Source organism: Brienomyrus brachyistius, chromosome 8 (assembly GCF_023856365.1).
Source record: "Brienomyrus brachyistius isolate T26 chromosome 8, BBRACH_0.4, whole genome shotgun sequence".
Lineage (NCBI taxonomy): Eukaryota > Metazoa > Chordata > Actinopteri > Osteoglossiformes > Mormyridae > Brienomyrus > Brienomyrus brachyistius.
Genome location: NC_064540.1, coordinates 12826329 through 12846203, shown reverse-complemented (window position 1 = coordinate 12846203; position 19875 = coordinate 12826329). Strand labels below are relative to the sequence as shown.

Sequence of the window (19875 nt, the reverse complement as noted above, 5' to 3'; positions counted from 1 at the left end):
CTATGTTCTTCTGCCTTAAATCTCTTCTGTCCGTACTGTAGTTAATTATTTTTTTTTCTGTTGTCTCATTGACGTATGTCTGTCTTGTTTAAGTACATTGAGAGCGATGACAAACGAGAGACAAATTCCCTAAACATACTTGGCCAATAAAGCTGAATCTGATTCTGATTATGTTTCATGTCATTGTCCTGTTGAAAGATGAATCTTCTCACCACCCATGGGTTCATAGTAGACTGGCACAAGTTCCCCTGCAATATTGCGTGGTATTTGTGTCCATCCATTGTCCCTTCAGCTCCAACAAGAACTCAGTCTCAGCACACAAAAAGCATCCCCATAGCATGATGCTGCCACCACCATATATTAGGTATGGTGTTTCTTGAGACATTTTCAGTGTTAGTTTTACAACACATGTACCTCTTTAAAGTCTGGCAAAAAAAAAGTTCTATTTTGATTTCATCTGACCATAAAACCTTCTCCCACATTTTAAGTGCGTCTTTCTTATGCTTTGTAGCAAATTCCATATGAGCCTTTATGTGGAATGTATGAATGGCTTCTTGCTACCCTTCCATAGAGGCCTGTTTTATGTAGAGCTCTAGAAAATATCAACCCATGCACCTTCACTCCAGTTTCAGCGAAAGTGCATTGCAGACATCTGAGAGTGACGTTGGGATTTTAAGTAGCCTTCTCTCATCAATCGATGTCTTGCTCTGATGCTTAGTAAGGGTCTGGGTGCCGTAATGAACCTTCCACTTTCCGATGATGGATCCAACATTGTTTAATGGGACATTCAAACTCTTTGACATTTTTCCTACTTTGTTCCTTTCAGTGATTTTGTTTCTTACATCAGCAGAATACTCCTTTGTCTTCATTTTTGCTGTGATATTCAAAGACAACGACTCTTCCAAAGGGTACTTTTTATATCCAGTGAGAAACATCAGGACTAAGTAGCACTTAATTATGCTCAATCATGGTTGAATAACTGTCACCTTTGTGTCATTTGTGATTAATTTGTCATTTGTGTAAACCTGGAGCTTCTGAAGCTCAAAGTGGTTTGAATACCTATGCAAACAGCACAGATCATATTTTTATAGTTATCCTTTTGTTAATAGAAAACTGGCATATTTTGGTGTTTGAAAATAAACCAGAACAAAAGAATTCTCAACATAAATGTTGTTTGATATATGAATATATATTTTATACTTGACTTTCAATGGGGTTGAATACTTTTGCAGGACACGGTATATAGCATTTTTCCATATTTGCAGAGATATTTAAAAAGCTCTAAATGGATCACAAATTTACAAGTGCAGAGTCAATGAAAACAAATTGTGAAAATCACTAAAGAAAAAGGCCAAAGGCTTGTATACCAAAATCTTTTTATTTGAGGAACACAGGTGTGTAGTTCCTTAAGAACAAAACCAACCTTGTCTCTTTTAAAGCCTAAAAAGAATAAAGTCCAAAATTCACATGCCATGATTCAGAAGAATTTAAAGATGTGCCAAAACATAAATTAGAGTTTGTAATTTTGCATGAAAAGACGATTCACATGCTCAAGCAGATAGGTTGCACCACCAATGTCTTAAATGGTTACATAGGTTTGTCGTGTCAACTATATAATTTAACACCTTAAATATATAAATATAAATAAATAAAAAAACACTTAACAAATTACGTAACAAGCAAAGTGTCAAGTCAAGTGTCTAGTGGGTCTTTATTGTCATACCATCTCTATACAATTCACAACATACAGTAGCATGAAATAACGTTCCCCAGGACTGCAGTGCAGTATATATACATAAAATGCACAGACTGTAAAGAGGTGCAACACATGAGGAAGAGACTATAAACAAGTGCAACACAAGAGGTGAGAAGGAGAGTAATAACTAATAAATAAAAATAATAGTGAATACACATACACACAGGGGAGGTAGGGGTACACATACAATGTAACAGATATGGTGGTGATTGTAAAAATAAGAATTACAACAGATGTAACAATACGACAGACATGGCACAGATGTAGGAAAAGGTGTAGTATTGGGCAATTTCTACTGGATAAACGTCACAGTGTCGGAATCATTTTGAGTTAAATACAACCACACTTCAGGCTGTCTAGCTTTAGGCATTTTATTTGTTTTTAAGCACTAACTAACATTAGGTGTCAGCTGACATTAGAGCAAGTGTAATGTTAACTAGCGATGGCACATGAAGTTCAGTGAAACATATGTTGCTTGTGCACATAATAGCTCAAGCATTTAAGTGGCACCGAAATCTGCCTTGAGATACAGTCCAGTACATCTATGTTTAACCACTGTGAAAATTAACCTAGACAAAAAAATGCATATTAGCCTAAAAGATAAATGAATTTTATGAGTTTTACAGATTGATATCAAATCGGGCAAATTTTAAAACAATTGATCAAAAAATATATTTTTGCACACATCTAAACATATTCTGTAGATCTTTTTGCATACTTCAAAGGAGCATTGTACAGGTCAGTGATTCTAAAACTATGGGGGCGTGAGATGATTTTCCAAATATTCTATAATAATGTTTTCATTTGTTTTTCACTAGCTTCCCCTTCTGGCAAATTTTATCCACAGAAGTCCAATAGCAGGTTAGTGAAATGTATCATTGGGAACTCTGCAAAAGTTGTTGTGGGAGAATTTATTTTGAGAAGTAGGGAGAATGTGTAAAAGCTTGGCTTGTAACAATGTTTTCTTATTTTCCTATTTTTGTTTGGCAAAATTTGTCGTGGGGAAAGTTTAAGCATGTCACTTTGCTTAATCCAGTCCAATATAGTTAGTGGTGGCACATGGAAGAACAAGTATAGATCTGATGAGCATTAAGACATGTCACACAAAGTGCTCCATGGCCACAGTGTACCCCAAGCTTTGCTCTCAACTGTGTGGGTGTGTGGGGGGTGGGGGGTTTGCATAAATCACATTTGGGGACAAAAATGTCCCAAATTTGTGCTAAAATCTGAAACTTCCTTACTTTTGGGGACATTTCTGTGAGTGCAATCAAAAAAGTAAAAATGCCAAACATCTTGTCTTTGGTAAAGGTTAGGGCTGGGTTAGGGGTTAAGGGTCTTAAGGGTGTCATGAATGGGATTAGGGTTTTACACATAGAAAATAATGGACAGTTCCCACCAAGATATGAATACGGGTCTCTCTCTCTTTCTCTCTCTCTCTCTCTCTCTCTCTCTCTCTCTCTCTCTCTTATGTGTGTGTGTGTGTGTGGGTTTGCATAGATCACATTTGAGGACCGAAGTGTCCCCAAAGCAAAGTAAAACTTGAAATTTACCTACTTTTGGGACATCTTTCGAGGTTCCCATTTGGATAACCTCAGTTTTATAAAAATCTGTGAATGCAAATTAAAAAAGTAAAAATACCAAAAGTCTTCTATTTGGGTTGGTAATTTATGGTTAAGATTAGAGATGGTTAGAGGTTAAGAGTGTTGTGATTGGGAATAGGGTTTTTCCCATAGAAATGAATGGACGGTCCCTATTTAGATAGGGACAACTTGCATGTGTGTGTGTGTGCATGTCTAAAAAGGAATGTGATTAACCAGAATTTCAGGATTCAAAACATGACTTCACCCTTCAGGCAAGCTAAAGTCATTTTTTGCCAATATTCCTTGTTGATTTGTGGGAAAGGAATTGGTATACTCCAAGTGAAAGAGCCAAGAGTAAAAGATACTATGATTCATACATACTACTCTTGTTGATCATAGCTAAACCCTTGGATATACTGTAAATACGAAAGTTTGTCTTTAGTTTTTTGTTCAAAAGGAACATGGCAGTGTATTCGTGCAATTAAGTCTTTTGAGAAATGCAAGAATTTGAGTTTGTATCCATCCCATACATTTTGTGTTTGTCCTGTATTGATAAAGTAAAATGCTGTGTCCCGTTTTTAACCAATATGGGATGCAATATTACTGAAATTGTCTGACTTTGTAATCGTGAACTCAATATCTCATGGACACATTAAACGAAACATGATATATATAGTATTGCATCAGCAGTGCCCCTGTAGCTCAACAGAGAGAGTATTACACTGACAACCCAGAGCTCTTGGATTTAAATCCCAAGAAGTACACCTGCAGAGAAGGAACTTCCCTCTTCTCTAAGTATTTTTCAATAAAAATGTCAGTTAAACTTACATGAGTTAAATTTACATCATGTGTACAAAAAAAACCTGTCCATGGTCCCTCCATCTGTACTATATACTGGTATGCCACAGAAAATGCTGGTGTCACTGCAGAGGCGAAATAAATGGAAAATATATGTTCAATCAATGGGACTCGTGGAAAGGGAGTCCAGCTTCAGACAAGGCACGTTAAAGCCTCCACTCATAATGCTACTGTAGTTCAGTTTGTCTTTCAAGAGACTCAAGGCATTCTACAGCCATGGCTAAAAGTTTTGAGAATGACACAAGTATTGGTCTTCACAAAGTTTGCTGCTTTAGTGTTTGTATATCTTTCTGTCAGATGTTTCTATGGTATGTTGAGTATTTCATAAGTGTCAAAGGCTTTTATTGACAATTACATAATATTTATGGAAATAGTCAATATTTGCAGTGTTGGCCCCTTTTTCAAGACGTCTGCAATTCATGCTGTCAATCAACTTCTGGGCCAAATCCTGATTGATGGCAGCTCATTCTTGCATAATCAATGCTTGGTGTTTGTCAAAATTTGTGGTTTTTATTTGTCCACCTACCTCTTGAGGATTGACCACAAGTTCTCATTGGGATTAATGTCTGGGGAGTTTCCTGGCTATGGACCCAAAATGTTGATGTTTTGTTCCACGAGACACTTAGGTATCTCTTTTGCCTTATGGCACGGTGCTCCATCATGCTGGAAAAGGCATTGTTCATCACAAAACTGTTCTTGGATGGTTAGAAGAAGTTGCTGTCAGATGATGTTTTGGTACCATTTTTTATTCATAGCTATGTTCTTAAGCAAAATTGTGAGTGAGCCCACTCCTTTGGCTGAGAAGCAACCCCACACATGATCTCAAGATGCTTTAATGTTGGCATGACACAGGACTGATGGTAGCGCTCACCTTTTTTCTGGATGACCCAAACAATCGGAAAAGGGATTTGTCAGAGAAAATGACTTTACCCCAGTCCTCAGCAGTCCAATCCCTGTGCAGAATATCAGTCTGTCCCTGTTTTTCTTGGAGAGAAGTAGCTTCTTTACGGCCCTTCATGACACCAGGCCATCCTCCAAAAGTCTTTATCTCACTGTGCGTGCAGATGCACTCGCACCTGCCTGCTGCCATTTCAAAGCAAGCTCTCCACTGGTGGTGCCCAGATCCCACTGAATCAACTTTAGGAGAGAGTCCTGGTGCTTGCTGGACTTTCTTGGGCGCCGTGAAGCCTTTTTAACAACAATTGAACTTCTCTCCTTGAAGTTCTTGATGATCCAATAAATGGTTGATTAGTATGATTCCTTCCCTGTGAAGCCCTTTTGTGCAAAACAATGATGATTGCATGTGTTTCCTGGCAGGTAACCATGGTTAACAGAGGAAGAACAATGGTTCCAAGCACCACCCTCCTTTTAAAGCATCCAGTCTGCTCAATCAGCATAACAGAGTGACATCTCCAGCCTTGTCCCTGTCAACACTCTCAACTGTGTTAACGAGAGAATCACTGAAATGATGTCAGCAGGGCTGAAATGCAGTTGAACTGGGTTTTTTGGATTATGTTCAGTTTCATGGCATAGAGGAACTTTGCAATTAATTGCAATTCATCTGATCACTCTTCACAACATTCTCGAATAAATGCAAATTGCCATCATAAAAACTGAGGCAGCAGACTTTGTGAAAATTAATATTTGTGTCATTCTCAACACTTTTGGCCATGGCTGTACACTCTCATCATTAAGAACATCCTGACCAAGAACAACAAAACCCAACAATAGCCATTTTTTCTCTACTGTAGCTAAGGAGGTACTATTGCCAAATGAAGACCAGCACTGAAAAACTATTCCTCATTCTACATCTGATAACTTACATTGTCTTATGGAAATAGAAATATTAGTATTACTACTTTTATATTTTACTTTCTCTTATTGTATTTTCTTTTTTGTGTTGTGTCTTTAAGCACAATCTAGTGAACATGTGGCAATTGTATATCACTTGGTATATTTTTGTGTGTGTGACAAATTAAACTCAAAAACTTGATGTCGCTCATATTCCTTTTACTATTCCCCTTGCTTACTCAACCTAGTGCATGAGACGGGAACACTGCGGGTAGGCGTCCAGTCCATCAGAGGTACGGGCACATCCTCACACTAACTACTAGCCCCTATTACAATATATATCTATGAAATACACTTGCATAATATGTTAATACTGTAGAAATAATAAATACAACAGACACATTTTTAGCACGTGCTTTAAGCCAGTGTTTTGCAAACTTTCCAACCAGACAGCCCACTCATTCATCACTTATCATGTCAGGCACCTGGGGTAAATTTCACTGTAGGTGGTGGGGCAGGGGATCCCCTCGTTAAATACTGTTTAAATTTTGTTGTGACCAGGGGGAGCGACCTGATTTATGCACCATTTATATGTTACCATTAGTTCCCTTAGTGCTGTCACATTTAAAAAGGTAATTATGAATGGACACATACTGAAATCTAATTTAAATTTAATTTAATTTAATTTAATTTATGGCTCATCCTAGCTCCCTGGTCATCAGCCTCAGTTTTGAGCAGAACTACTAATTGCACCTGCCTATGACATTCCCAGACCTAATCTGCCAGCATTTGAGGGCAGCAGAAAAAGCGAGTTTGCACTGCTAAAGATGGCCCTGGACAACTTCTTGAGTAATCAGCAGTACAAGTATTAGGTCCTGCTTAGCCACCTTAAATTCCCCAGTGCTCTTCAGTTGGCAAGAGCCTATAAGCATGATTCCCAACCCTATACTGCAGTACTACAGACGTTTCAGGAGAAGTATGGCTAACTATGACAGCTTGTGCAATCAAAATTGGGTTCTATCCTGAATGCATCACCACTCAGAATGGGTGACACTAATGTCTTCGATGCCTTTGCCCTGTCAGTTCTGCCCCTAGTGGGCATGTTGTAGACCCTGGAGTGAATGGCTATGAACTTATGTGCGGCTCACCTGTTGATTTCTTATTGAGCAAGATGCCTCCCCCTTATTATGACAGCTTTGTTGAGTATTGTCTGAACTGAGGTATCCTTAAGATGGGTACAGACAAGACTTACACACTTCTTGACCTAGCGGCGTGGCTGCAGAGAAGGTCATAAGCTAAATGTATTGCCAGCCGTGCAATTTAAAAAGTTGAGTTTAATAAACCGACAACCTGCCAGATTGTCACCTGGATCAAGGACAGTAAGAAATGTTGGAGATGTGGTAGAACCCATACTGTATACACTTAAAACCTGAAAGGTCCATGTAAGGTATGCAAAGAGTTGCACCTAAGAATTGCAATAAGCCTACATTGCTGCTTGAAAGTTTGTGAACCCTTTAGAATTGTCTTAATTTCATCATAAATATGACCTGAAACATCATCAGATTCTCAAAGTAGATAAAGAGAACCAAGTTAAATTAATGAGACAAAAATATTTCACTTGGTCAATTATTTATTGAGGAAAATGATCCAATATTACATATCTGTCAGTGGAAATGTATGTGAACCTGCGGAATTAGAAGGTAATTTGAAGGTGAAATTAGTCAGGTGTCTTCAATCAATGGGATGACAATCAGGTGTGTGTGGGCACCCTGTGTTATTTAAAGAACAACGATCTATCAAAGTGTTAAGACATGTTTCTGGAAGTGTGTCATGGCACGATCAAAGGAAGAAAGCCACTGCTCTCCAAAAAGAACATTGCTCTTGTCTACAGTTTACTAAAGGTCAGGTGGACAAGCCAGAAGGCTATTGGAAGAATGTCTTGTGGATGGATGAGACCAAAGTAGTACTTTTTGGTTTGAATGAGAAGTGATATGTTTGGAGACAGGAAAACACAGAATTCCAGCATAAGAATTTACCCATAGAAACCCATAGATGATGTTTCAGGTCATATTTATGCAGAACTTTAGACAATTCTATAGGTTTCACAAACTTTCAAGCACTACTGTACTACCTACCAGATAGTAAGCCTACCATCTACCTGTAGACCAAAGCACTCTCAGAGGGTCATGCTAAAGGTTGTGAAGATCCTCATCCACAATGGTGATGAATAGTATGGAGGTCCATGTCGTTCTCCATGATGGATCATGGTGAACTATTGTATCTTAGGGGACTACCACTGCCCCCAATTGATCATGCCTGACCCCTTCTCCTGATCAGCTATGAAAAACCACACCTGCTGACTCTTGTGCAGCCAGTACTTAAAGGGTCAGAAGGCGGACCGATTGCTGTGTGCACACCGTTCATCACCGATGGTTAATCCAAGAACCTGCCAGTTTCATCCAGAACACATGGAGTGTGCAACAATGTCCACCACAGCTTCATCATTTGATGAGCTTCACCGACACATGGAACGGCACTAGCAAATTGACACCCTGCCTTACAGTGAGAAAGTTGTCACCAGATCCAAGCAAGATCAACAAGCCCACGCCCTGTTTCAGACAGCAACCATCTGAGTAGAGAGAGGGGATGTACAGCGTTATGCCACCCTTCTACTATGGTACACTCCAGGCAATATTCCATATGCATCAAAGGAAGCTATACTCCCAAGTCTACGTAGCACTGAACATCAGGGACCCCAAACAGGATGAATCTTACTGTTCAGAGATCTCTAAGTAGGAACAGGCTGGATACATAGCAAAGATTTCACCAGAGGAAGCCAGTAAGACCACTGAGTCCTGAGATCATTCCACACCATAAGGTGAACCACAATGCCAAAGACAGAGTTGTCTTTAACTGCTCATTCCAGTACCAGGGGCAATCCCTGAATGAACAGTGTAACAGTGAGTGGTGACATTAAGAGTATGTTGCACCAGGTACATCTCCTTCCTGCTGATAGACCACTATTATGATTCATCTGGCAAGAGATACATCGAAAGAATGGGCCCAGTATTTATAAAAGGCAGGTGTTGCTCGCTGGGACAACATGTAGTCCTTGCTGTGCTGTGTACGCCCTCCACCACCATGCACGTGAGCACACAGATAAAGCATCTAAGCCAGCCGATATAGTGAACTCCAACATCTACGTGGACGATTGCCTCCATAGTACTCCTATGCCAGAGGAGGCCGGAGATGTGGTTGATAGTCTATGCCAGCTAATAGCAGAGGGAGGATTTCAGATCAGGCAGTGGGCTTATAATATTCCTTCTGTCATTGAACACCTCACTGCAGGAGCCTGATCAACTAGCAGTGAACACTGATTGTCTCAGAATAGCTCTGACCTCCAAGAGCTAACCTTTGGCCTGCAGTGGAACTGCCTTGATGACACACTGCGCTACAAGCACCACGCTTTAGAGATGGTCCAGCCAGCTTTGAGGAATTTGTATATAAATACACTTGCTAGCCCAGTATGACCCACTTGGGTATATTATTCTCTTCACAATTTTTAACTATAAATAAAATTACCAGTGGTTGGCCTGGTCTGAGTCTGAAATAGACCTCATGTTGACAATTAAACTTACGGGAAAAAATAATGGAAATTCCATTTATGTGCCCTCTACCAACATAATGAACAATACAGCTGATGCCAGAAGGCTGCCTGAAGGGGCTAATACTTCACTATTTGAAGAGTGACCCCCGTAGGGCTCACCTGACAATAATTCAGATTCCATCAATCACTACTGTCCTCTAGAGGGCAGGCTTGTCTGAATAAACCTAAAATTTGATCTGGATTCACCTTTAATAAACAAAATTACAATGAAAAATTGTATAATTCTATCATAAATAGGACTGAAGACATTAACTTTTAAAATATCTTCAAAATTTGTATCTGTTACGTTCGGTGAGCCCGGGTAATGCGCACGGGCAGGCAGACGGGCAGAAAAGCAGGCAGGCAGGCAGGATCGGGGAAAAACGAGGGTTTAATCGGGAACGGGGAGCAGGAAACACCAGACATCAACTAACATCAATGACAGACCATGAACTAAGGCAAAACATGGACTGAAATAGACAAGAGAACAGGGTACAATCAGGGAAGCACACATGGATAAACAGGGGGGCGTGGCACACACGAGGATCGTACGAGCTGGGCGTGACAGCATCATTTTGTATGTATTTTATGTTTCTGCAGGGCAATTAAAATGCTAATTAATAACAGATACTTTGTTGACCCCTGTAGGGATATTCTCCCAATTTGGTCTATGTAGGTGAGAGCAAGTTGGCTGTGAAGGGCAGCCACCTGTTGGAGCACCCAATGAGTGTTGGGAGTTTGATTTAAACCTTTGATTTAAATTATTTACCGAGAGAAATAATCTCTCCAGCATGTCCTGGATCTGCCTGGGGATCTCCTCAAGGTTGGACATGCCTGTAGCATCTCCCAAGGGAGGCGACCAGGAGGTATCGTAGACAGATCCCTGAACCACTTCAGCTGGCTTCATTTGACGAAGAGGAGCATTCCAATTATAAAGCTCCCCTCCCTATCTCTAAGGTTGAGCTCAGACATTCTGTGAAGGAAGCTCATTTCTGCCGCTTCTACTTATTCTTTCGAACACTACCCAAAACATGTGACCATGAGTCGGGGTACGAATATAGATCAACCAGTAAAGCAAAATATACAACTTCCGGCCTAGCTCTCTCTTTCACAGGACAGAGCAGTATCATGTCCATATAACTGACATTGCACTGATCCACCTGTTTATTTTCTACTCCATTCTTCCTTCACTTGCCAACAAGATGCCAACAAGATTGCCCAGAGATACTTAAATTCTTCCATTGAATCTACAAAAATTAGACAAGATCCTGAGGTCAACTCCCTCCATGCCCTTGGCTGTACCTACAAATACTGTCCATAAAAGTTATGAACAGAATCGGTGACAAAGGTCAGCATTGGCTGAGTCCGGCATCCACCGGGAACAAATCTGTCTAACTTCCGGCAACGCAAACCTCTTGTTGAACTTATACAGGGACCTAATGTCACGTAACAATGGATCCTGTACCCCATTACCCTCAAAACACACCCCCACAAGACCACCCGAGGGATATGGTCATATGCTACTTCCAAGTCCACAAAACAAATGTAGACTGGCTGGGCAAATTCCCCAGAACCCTCCAGCCAATCCAGGGTTCCATGACAATTCTCCTGGACCTGGGGTTCGACTAACCAACGGAGCCTTCTCTCCAGTACTCTGGCATTGACCTTCCCAGGTAGGCTGAAGATACCCCCGAAGTTGGAACACACCCTCCGGGCCCCTTTCTTAATAACTGGCATCATCATCCCAGTCTGCCAGTCCATAGGCACTGTCCCCAACCTCCAGGCAAAGTGCAAGAGGTGTGTCAGCTAGGACTGGCCAAAACATTAACAGCCTTCAAGAACTTGGGGTGAATCTCATCCACCCCCCGAGGGCATACCACCAAAGAGTTTTTTTACTATTTCAGTGACCTAAGCTTTAGTGATGGGCAAGTCCTTCTCTGCGTCTTCTGACTGTACTTCCTCCAAGGAAGGCATGTCAGTGGTATTTGGCAGGTCCTCAAAGTACTGCATCCACCATCAGAGTATATCTCCAGTTGAAGTCAACAGTACTCAATCCATCCTGTAAACAGCATGGCAAAGCTGCTTCCCCAACTTAGTCCTCTATTTCCCAGAATCTCTTTAAGGTTGACCCAAAGTCATTTTCCATGACCTCACCATTCTCCTCCCACACCAGAGTTTTTGCTTCTGCAACTGCTAAAGCTGCATTCCACTTAGTTGCTGCATTCCACTTAGTTGCTGCATTCCATTTAGTTGCTGCATTCCACTTAGTTGCTGAATTCCACTTAGTTTCTGCATTCCACTTAGTTTGTTGGTCAACTGCATCAAGAGTCCCATAAGCTAACCAAACTGAGAAGGCCTCCTTCTTCAACTTGAAGGCTCCCTTTATCATTGGTGTCCATCACCGGGTTCAGAGGTTGCCATCACAACAGACACCAACAACCTTACAGCCACTGCCTTGCACAGTTGCTTCAGCAAAGGTAGCACAGAACACTGCCCATAGAGGCTCAATGTCTCCAGCCATTTTGTCAATATCTGTCAAATTAAACAAATTATAGCCTATTTTTTTCATATGTGCACAGTGCTACTAAACACATTTTAACAAAACTAAAATTATTTAGTTTTAAATAATTTTAAAACTATTATATAGCTGCTGAGCTATATAGCCATTGAACATGTTTTAATACCTTTATGACACTGATAACTAAATTACTGTAAAAAAAAATAGATCAAGGTCACAATATTATTTAAGTTTACATGGTATACAGTAATATACTGTAAAAGTAATAATATTAATATTTCTATTTCCATAAGGCAATGTATGTTGTCAAATGTAGAATGAGGAATATTTTATCAGTGTTGGCCTTCATTTGGCAATAGTACCTCCTTGGCTACATTAGAGAAAAAAATGGCTATTGTTGGGTTTTGTTGTTCTTGGTCAGGATGTTCTTAATGATGAGAGTGTACAGCCGTGGCCAAAAGTGTTGAGGTTGATACAAATATTAATTTTCACAAAGTCTGCTGCCTATAGGAAATTTGAATATACTCGACAATGTTGTGAAGAGTGATCAGATGAATTGCAATTAATTGCAAAGTTCCTCTTTGCCATGAAAATAAATTTAATCCAAAAAACCCAATTCAACTGCATTTCAGTCCTGTCACAAAAGGACCCACTCACATAATTTCAGTGATTCTCTCGTTAACACGGGAGAGAGTGGTGGAGAGGTGTAAGGGTGGAGATCACTCTGTCATGCTGAGTCAGAATAGCAAACTGGATGATTTAAAACAGGGGTGGGCAATCCTGCTCCTGGAGAGCTACCACTCAGCAGAGCTTAAAGTTAGCTATGTTGACGTTAAGTTGTTTCTCATACTGAGGGCCTACCGTGTTTGAAATCATTGTTCTTTCTCTGTTAACCATAGTTACGTGCAAGAAAACAGGTGCGGTCATCATTGATTTGCACAAAAAAGGCTTCACAGGCAAGGATATTGCTGCTACTAAGATTGCACATATATCATCCATTTATCAGATCATCAAGAATTTCAAGGAGGCTCTGTCCCTCTGGCCTTTGGTAGTGTCTATCCCATATGCCCCGCTGACCTCATGTGTCTGCCCTGTCGTTCAGTCTCCTTGGTCCCCTCCCTGTAAATCCTTTTCCCCCCAGTGATCAAGCTTTGAGCTGGGGGGTGGGGGGTTTGTTTGTCAACTCCTTCCCTCCATGTCCACCCGAACCCCCTGTCTCTCCCCTAGTATGACCCTAACAAACCACGCTTGTTCCTCGTTTGTCTTGCCTCTTTTTCATAACCCTCATGTTAATGTTATTTATCCTATTGAGACTCTTAGTGCTTTTCTTAGGAGTGATTCTGAGATGCTTTATAAATACGGGCACTGACCACCAGGTGCTCAGCTGTGAGTTCCCCCCAGACCTGGCTCCAGGGTGGGCCCCGGTCTCCAGGCAAGGTTACATGGTCATTCTTCTTTTTATTCATGGGGGTCTTCTGGACTGTACTTTGTCTGGCCACTCACATAGGACTAATTTGCCTTAGGAGACCCTAACAACCCCCCTGCTTGTGTTTCAACCTGAAACTAGGCAAGTTCGGAAAATCGTTTAGAAGGGCCATTTTAATTCTGTCCATTTATTCTGGTATTACATTAATGCAAGTGCACACATCGTCGAGCATAATACTGAATGCTTTCTTAAAATGTTTCTTTTTAAGTAAATGAATGAACGTGTGTGACTAATGCAGACAGATATCACCCAAATAATAATTAGAATAAAGTCATTGGAAGGAAAAAGCTCCACAAGTTAAATAATCTTCCTCTAATAAATCTCCAAACTCCAACACTCTGACAGATTAACCACTTCGCTAAACACTGACGACCTCTGTTTAGAGACAAAAACATAAGTTGTCACCATGTTTTCTGCCCCTGTGTTTTGTAGCTCCTGTAAAATTTACATCATAGACTGTCCGTCCAACACTCCCAATAGTATAATATGCAAAAACTGTTTAGTTATTGTAGAGTTAAAGGACAGGATTTACGTATTGGAGAAGTAGAACTTCAGATGAAGCAGATCGAGGGATTTTTAGATGCGGCTCTATCAGAGCACACAGTTAGATGAGATCTGGCAGTTGTCTCTCCTGCCATGATTGTCTCCAGTGTGGCTCTGGCACCAGCAGCCAACACACACAAGCCCTGGGTTACGTTCAGACGTGGTCCTAAGAGCTCTAAGCTGAGAGCTCCTACACGCCAGTCAGCTATTGCGCTTAGAAATGCGTTCTCTGCTCTCGGGAGTACGTCTGCCAAAGCGGAAAAGGTACTTGTGATTAAAGACTCGATTATTAGGAATGTTAGAGTTTCTAATAATCATAAAGCAGTGGCTTCTGTAAAATGCCTCCATGAGGCCAGAGTTTCCGACATTGACGTGAAATTGGACTCTACAACAATGAAGTCTCCACCTTCAACGCATGTTCACAATCATACATTAGACTTGATTATCACTCACAGAGATTATGTTCATCATGTATCTGTCTGTCCATTGAATACGTCCATCTCTGACCATTTTCTAATCACCTTCATGATTGAGCCACCCTCTTTGACTATGGCAGAGAAGATTGCTATGACTTCAGCTAAATTATGGAAACTCCCTACGATTTATTAATGCAGTAAGTAAAGTGAACTTTATTTCTATTACATATGTCAACTCTCAAGTCAACCACGGCTTCAATAAAGTGATTAGTCGGATTTTAGACAAAACAGCGTCTTTGAAAAATAAAGTCGTAAGAACCACCAGACACTCCCCAAGGTTTGATGATCACACACGCTCTTACAAACAGGAGTACCACAAACTGGAGCTCAAACGGAAATCCATGGGTTTAGAAGTGTTCAAGTTGTCATGGTCCGACAGCCTGCAACAATGCAACCGAGCCTTTTATAGGGCACATCCAGCCTATTATTCTACTTATTAATCGAAATAGAAATAACCCTAACCCTACCTTTTTAAAACAATAGCTCATCTAACAAATAAGGCTGAACCTCTGCTACCGAATAATTTCGGTAGTGAACATTTTCTGAACTTCGTTAATGACAAAATTACAAGCATTATGCTCCTGACCAATTTAAAATAGCAGTAATCAGACCACTACTGAAGAAATCAAGTTTGGATCCATAGGAGCTCAGCATTTACAGACCTGTCTCTAATGTACCATTTTTGTCAGTAGTTCTGGAGAAGATAGTTGCTGCTCACAGAAGACTTAGTCTCCAGTTGGGCTTTCATCCAGGACACAACACTGAAACTGCCTTAACCAAAGTCGTAAGTGACATAACAATGGCAACTGATGCTGAGAGAGCAACTGTGCTAATGCTTCTAGATCTGAGTGCAGCCTTCGTCACAGTTGACTATTTTACCCCATTACAAAGACTTAAATTTGAGGTTGGGTTGTGTGGAACAGTGTTGAAGTGCTTTAAATCGTATTTGACAAATCGATATCAATATGTTCAAGTGCCGAATAACTGTACTCCATTGTCTACAATATGTCACCAGTCAAATATGGAGTGCTACAGGGATCACTGTTTGGTCCTTTATTGTTTTCGCTCTGCATGCTGCCATTAGGTTATATAATGAGAAGAAGTAATGTTAATTATCACTCCTAAGCCGATGGCACCCAAATATACAGGGACAGATTCCTGGTGCTTCCCAACTTTTGGCCCGATGTTGCCTGGGATAAGCTCCCGGAACTCTTGTAATAATCGAATGGAGGAAGGATGGAAGGATGGAATGTTCTTGTTGTACTTCTGTGACAGTGGTTACTTGGGGAATTTGAAATACTTAATAAAAATGACTGCTGCAACTTTTCCTATCTTTAGTAGTTTCTACATAACAACGACAAACCCACAAAACATATTAAAGGGTTGGTCAACATCATGAAACAAAAACGTAGAAAACAAACTTTTGTGAGAGTAACATACACCATAGTCTTTTCTCATGAATTCAAGCTGCTAGCTGAGTAGGCTACAGCTTAGCGAAGTGTTATATCACATTTCAGTTCACCAAAGAATGTATTAAACTATGGCAGAATGTAGAGAAGTATACAATACATTTTGAAATGCTGAATATTCATCCCTCTAAATAAAACATATGAAAGAAATTTTCTGTCTAATATTCATTCTCCAAGATCTTCACCAGCACAAAAAGTCCATGCATACACGAGTAATATTCATTCCTAATTCATAACTAAAAGACACAATTTCAGATGCAATTATACCTCTCTTTTCCTTATGTCATTAACAAATTGAATGATTCCCACTTTCTTCCAAACCGTCTTGTGTATTCCCTCCTAAGTCATCAGACACAAATATTTACTGGCCATAAAAACACAAGGGATTCCTCAGATATGTTAATGACTTCTGTTTGCACAATCGAAGAATGTGCAAGCGCCCATTTCAATAGTTCTGCTCTGTAAAACCATATTTTACAGAGTACCTGAAAGGTTCTTTTCTTAAGCATACGTGTCTCTACACGTCTGTGGCTTACTTCTGTCACCACGCCTTGGCAGTTAAATAAATACATACATGCATGCATGCTAAATGTCTTTCAAAACATACATTTATACGTAATTTTTCTGAACGCGAATTTAAAACAAATATGAGTATTATTGCAATTCCACAAATATTTAGATGACATAATTCTATTACCTGTCAGAGACAATATTACAGAGTTCAAATGAACTCGAAGCTAGTTCTCTGCTTAGATATTAACTTCCTAAACGAAATAACTAATAATAAACAAATACGCAGTGCTGCACATGTGGCCTAGACTGAAAATAAATTGAAGTTGAAGATTTACCCCCCAGAAATGCAAGAAATGCTACCACCCCTCCAAAGAACTCCACACGCAGGCACATGAAACGCAATACACAAAATCCATTGTATAATACTTTGAATTAAGAAAAAGACAACGATGATTAAGATTGCGTTTCAAGGCAAAAAAAATGCAATTGATTAATCAATATAAGTCTAATGTATAAAATTAATTGCTGAAAAAAACAACATCCACTTATCGGATATCAATATGCTACGTAAACTGCTTTTATTCCACAAAAAAACAAATAAATTATTTCCAAACGTCTTCATACACTTACAGCCAGTTGCTAGCATTTGCGTAGAAGAGCGCTAGAATTAGCATCAGCAGTGACCTTAACAAATACTCCGATGTCATGTTGAGTAGTAGAAAGCCGAACTCCACAAGCCAACAATCCACAGACGATGAGATTTTATTGCATGTGCTGTGGTAGTGGTCTCTGTAAAGGGATGATGCACATCAGTTGTGTTATACACAATAAATCCAATATCAGAAATCCACTTGAAAAAAATCTGAAGTCGTCCAGATGTTTTAGTAATCCTTACCTATTCACAGAAAATGCTACAGATGAGCAAAAAAGTTAGTGACACTTGACGGCAATTTTTTTTCCTTTCTAGCACAACAGTTGTATTATATTTACCCTCTGATAATCAAATCGGAAATTAACTTCGCCCTTCTCAAAATGATCTTGAATGCAGTAAAACTGTTTTCCCCATTCCTACTCTAGGTTTTGATTCTTTGCTTAATATTTTCCTCTGACTGACAGCAGCATGACGCGGCTATAACGCAACACAAAACTGAACGACGAATTTACTAGCTCCTGAAGTACTTATGAGGGGCGGTTCGAAGTTTAGGGGAGGTTTTGATGTGTAAGTTTGGTGAGAAAGGCGGGTTTAAAGCTCCCCCCTGAGACTGCTTTTATATTTTTAACCAGAATGAAAGCAGGGCTGGCAGCGTGTACAAGCGAAACTACTCTCTGCGGTGTTTTATTAAAATACAAAGTTGCAATTCACTGCATCTCATCAATTTGTTCATAACATGTTGTCAGTTGAATATAAAAATTATGTAATAAAATCGTATGCGAAAAATTAGAGCCTTTACAGACCTACCTAGGCGGCAATGGATTTTAAAATATGATCTTCATATGGACTGATTTTAATTTTTGATCATTGCAGATTGTGAATATTTGGTCATTCTTTCACAACCGGGAGAAAGGTGAGAAAGTGCATTTTATTCTTCATTTCTTTCGGTTACAAGGAGATCACTAATGCAAAGTGTATTTTAATACGCAGTGTTACGAGTACATCATACAAAAGTAATCGGATTGATATTTGAATTTATTTGTCTGCATGTTGTTACCACTTTAAGCTCTGTGACATGGCACGTTATCCTGCTGGAAGTAGCCATTGGAAGCTGGGAACACTGTGGTTATAAAGGCGGCAGGATGGATGCATGCTTTTATCTTGTTTGCATCAAATTCCGACCCTTCCATCTGAATGCCACAGCAGAAATTGAGACTCATCTGACCAAGAAACATTTTCCAGCCTTCCATTGTCCAATTTTGGTGAGCCCCTGCCCATTGTAGCCTCAGATTCCTGTTCTTAGCTGTCAGGAGTGGCACTTGATGTGGTCTTTTGCTGCAGTAGAACATCTGCTTTAAGGTTGGACGTGATGTGCATTCAGAAATGCTCTTCAGTATACCTTGGTTGTACTGAATGGTTATTTGAGTTACTGCCCGAGATACCACAGATCCCTGCGGCCATCCCTGCTTCCAGCTGATTCACCACCCGTACAGTCTCAGTGAGATTGGGTAGTTCACAGCTGATTGGAGGATCACCTTTGAGAACTGTAGACCCAGACATGTCCAACATGCTAGCTGACTAAATCGGTAATCGATCTTCTTTTTAAAATGTCCATTATCGGAAGTTTTTAATATTGTGTTAACCATGTCACCTTAATTTGTTTTACCTACATCGGGGGCGTGTAATACCACTCTCACCTGAAAATCGCTATTCACATTCTAAATAGCCACGTATTCAAATCGCATTTGCATGGTAATTTGATGAACAATGCAACGATGAAACATGATCCAGATGCATCCCCATCAGCAACATAAAATGGGGGGGATGTGGCCAGGTGTGAAAGGCTCATGCATACACATGACAGCTCCTATGTATTCAATGGAAGTGTGCCAGAAATAGTGACATGAGTTAGGTTTTTCTTATTTATTTATCCAACTGAATGTTGCAACTACACTATTTAGTCATCTTTGACTTTGGTGAGCAGATATCTGGGATCAAAACAAACTGGCTGTCCTGCCTCAATCGTCCGCTCCTTCCGTGTGCCACACCCCCTTGTTAACCTCATGTGGATTCCCCATGTTTACCAGTTGTTTCCTGTTGCTCTCATTAGTTAAATGTATTTAAGTCCGTGTTTAAGTTTGTTTCCCCAGTCCGGTCATTGTATTGTCACTCTGCGTTTGTTGCCTGTTCCTCGCCACCATTCTAATAAATCCCGCATTTCTCAGATATTTGTCTCCCTGCTCCTGCTTTTCCAGTCGGCATTCAAGACAGAATTACCGGGCTCAACAACAACCAGCATCCCTGGCTTCTGGGAGGGCCGCTACACCCAAACTCCAGGTTCCTAGCCCAAGGGGGGGCCATATCACCTGCACTTAATCCCACAGCAGTTATGCCGTCCAAACCTGGTCCAAGATATGCCATTCTCTGAGACCACTCCACTGATCTGGGTTGCTTGGCTTTCTCTGCTTTACCTGCCATCCCACAGGAGACCCCAGGGGTTACGCCTCCAGGTGCCCCAGCTGCTCTTTGCTTGCCTGGCAGTCCCATGGTGCTCATCGCACCTGTGGCACTGAGCACCCACCTTGTT

The 19875-nt window shown here is 40.4% G+C and overlaps 2 protein-coding genes across 5 annotated transcripts in view; both read right to left on the bottom strand.

Moving 5' to 3' along the window:
- wnt4 (wingless-type MMTV integration site family, member 4) overlaps nucleotides 1–17799 on the bottom strand; it is a 28295-nt gene extending 10496 nt beyond the window's left edge. For 2 of the 4 annotated variants that reach the window (XM_049021650.1, XM_049021651.1), the window contains exons 1-2: nucleotides 17532–17799; nucleotides 17267–17425 (exon numbers count right to left, since the gene is read on the bottom strand). In XM_049021650.1, coding sequence (XP_048877607.1) covers nucleotides 17267–17343 — 77 coding nt within the window. In that variant the 5' untranslated portion in view covers nucleotides 17344–17425; nucleotides 17532–17799. Of the gene's footprint in view, nucleotides 1–4720; nucleotides 12193–17266; nucleotides 17426–17531 lie in introns of those variants that run through there. The other 2 variants (XM_049021653.1, XM_049021652.1) reach the window with 2 other exon arrangements.
- The window catches only part of ap5b1 (adaptor related protein complex 5 subunit beta 1), a 135310-nt gene that overhangs the window by 56954 nt on the left and 58481 nt on the right, over nucleotides 1–19875 (bottom strand). The gene's annotated exons all lie outside the window — the stretch shown is intronic.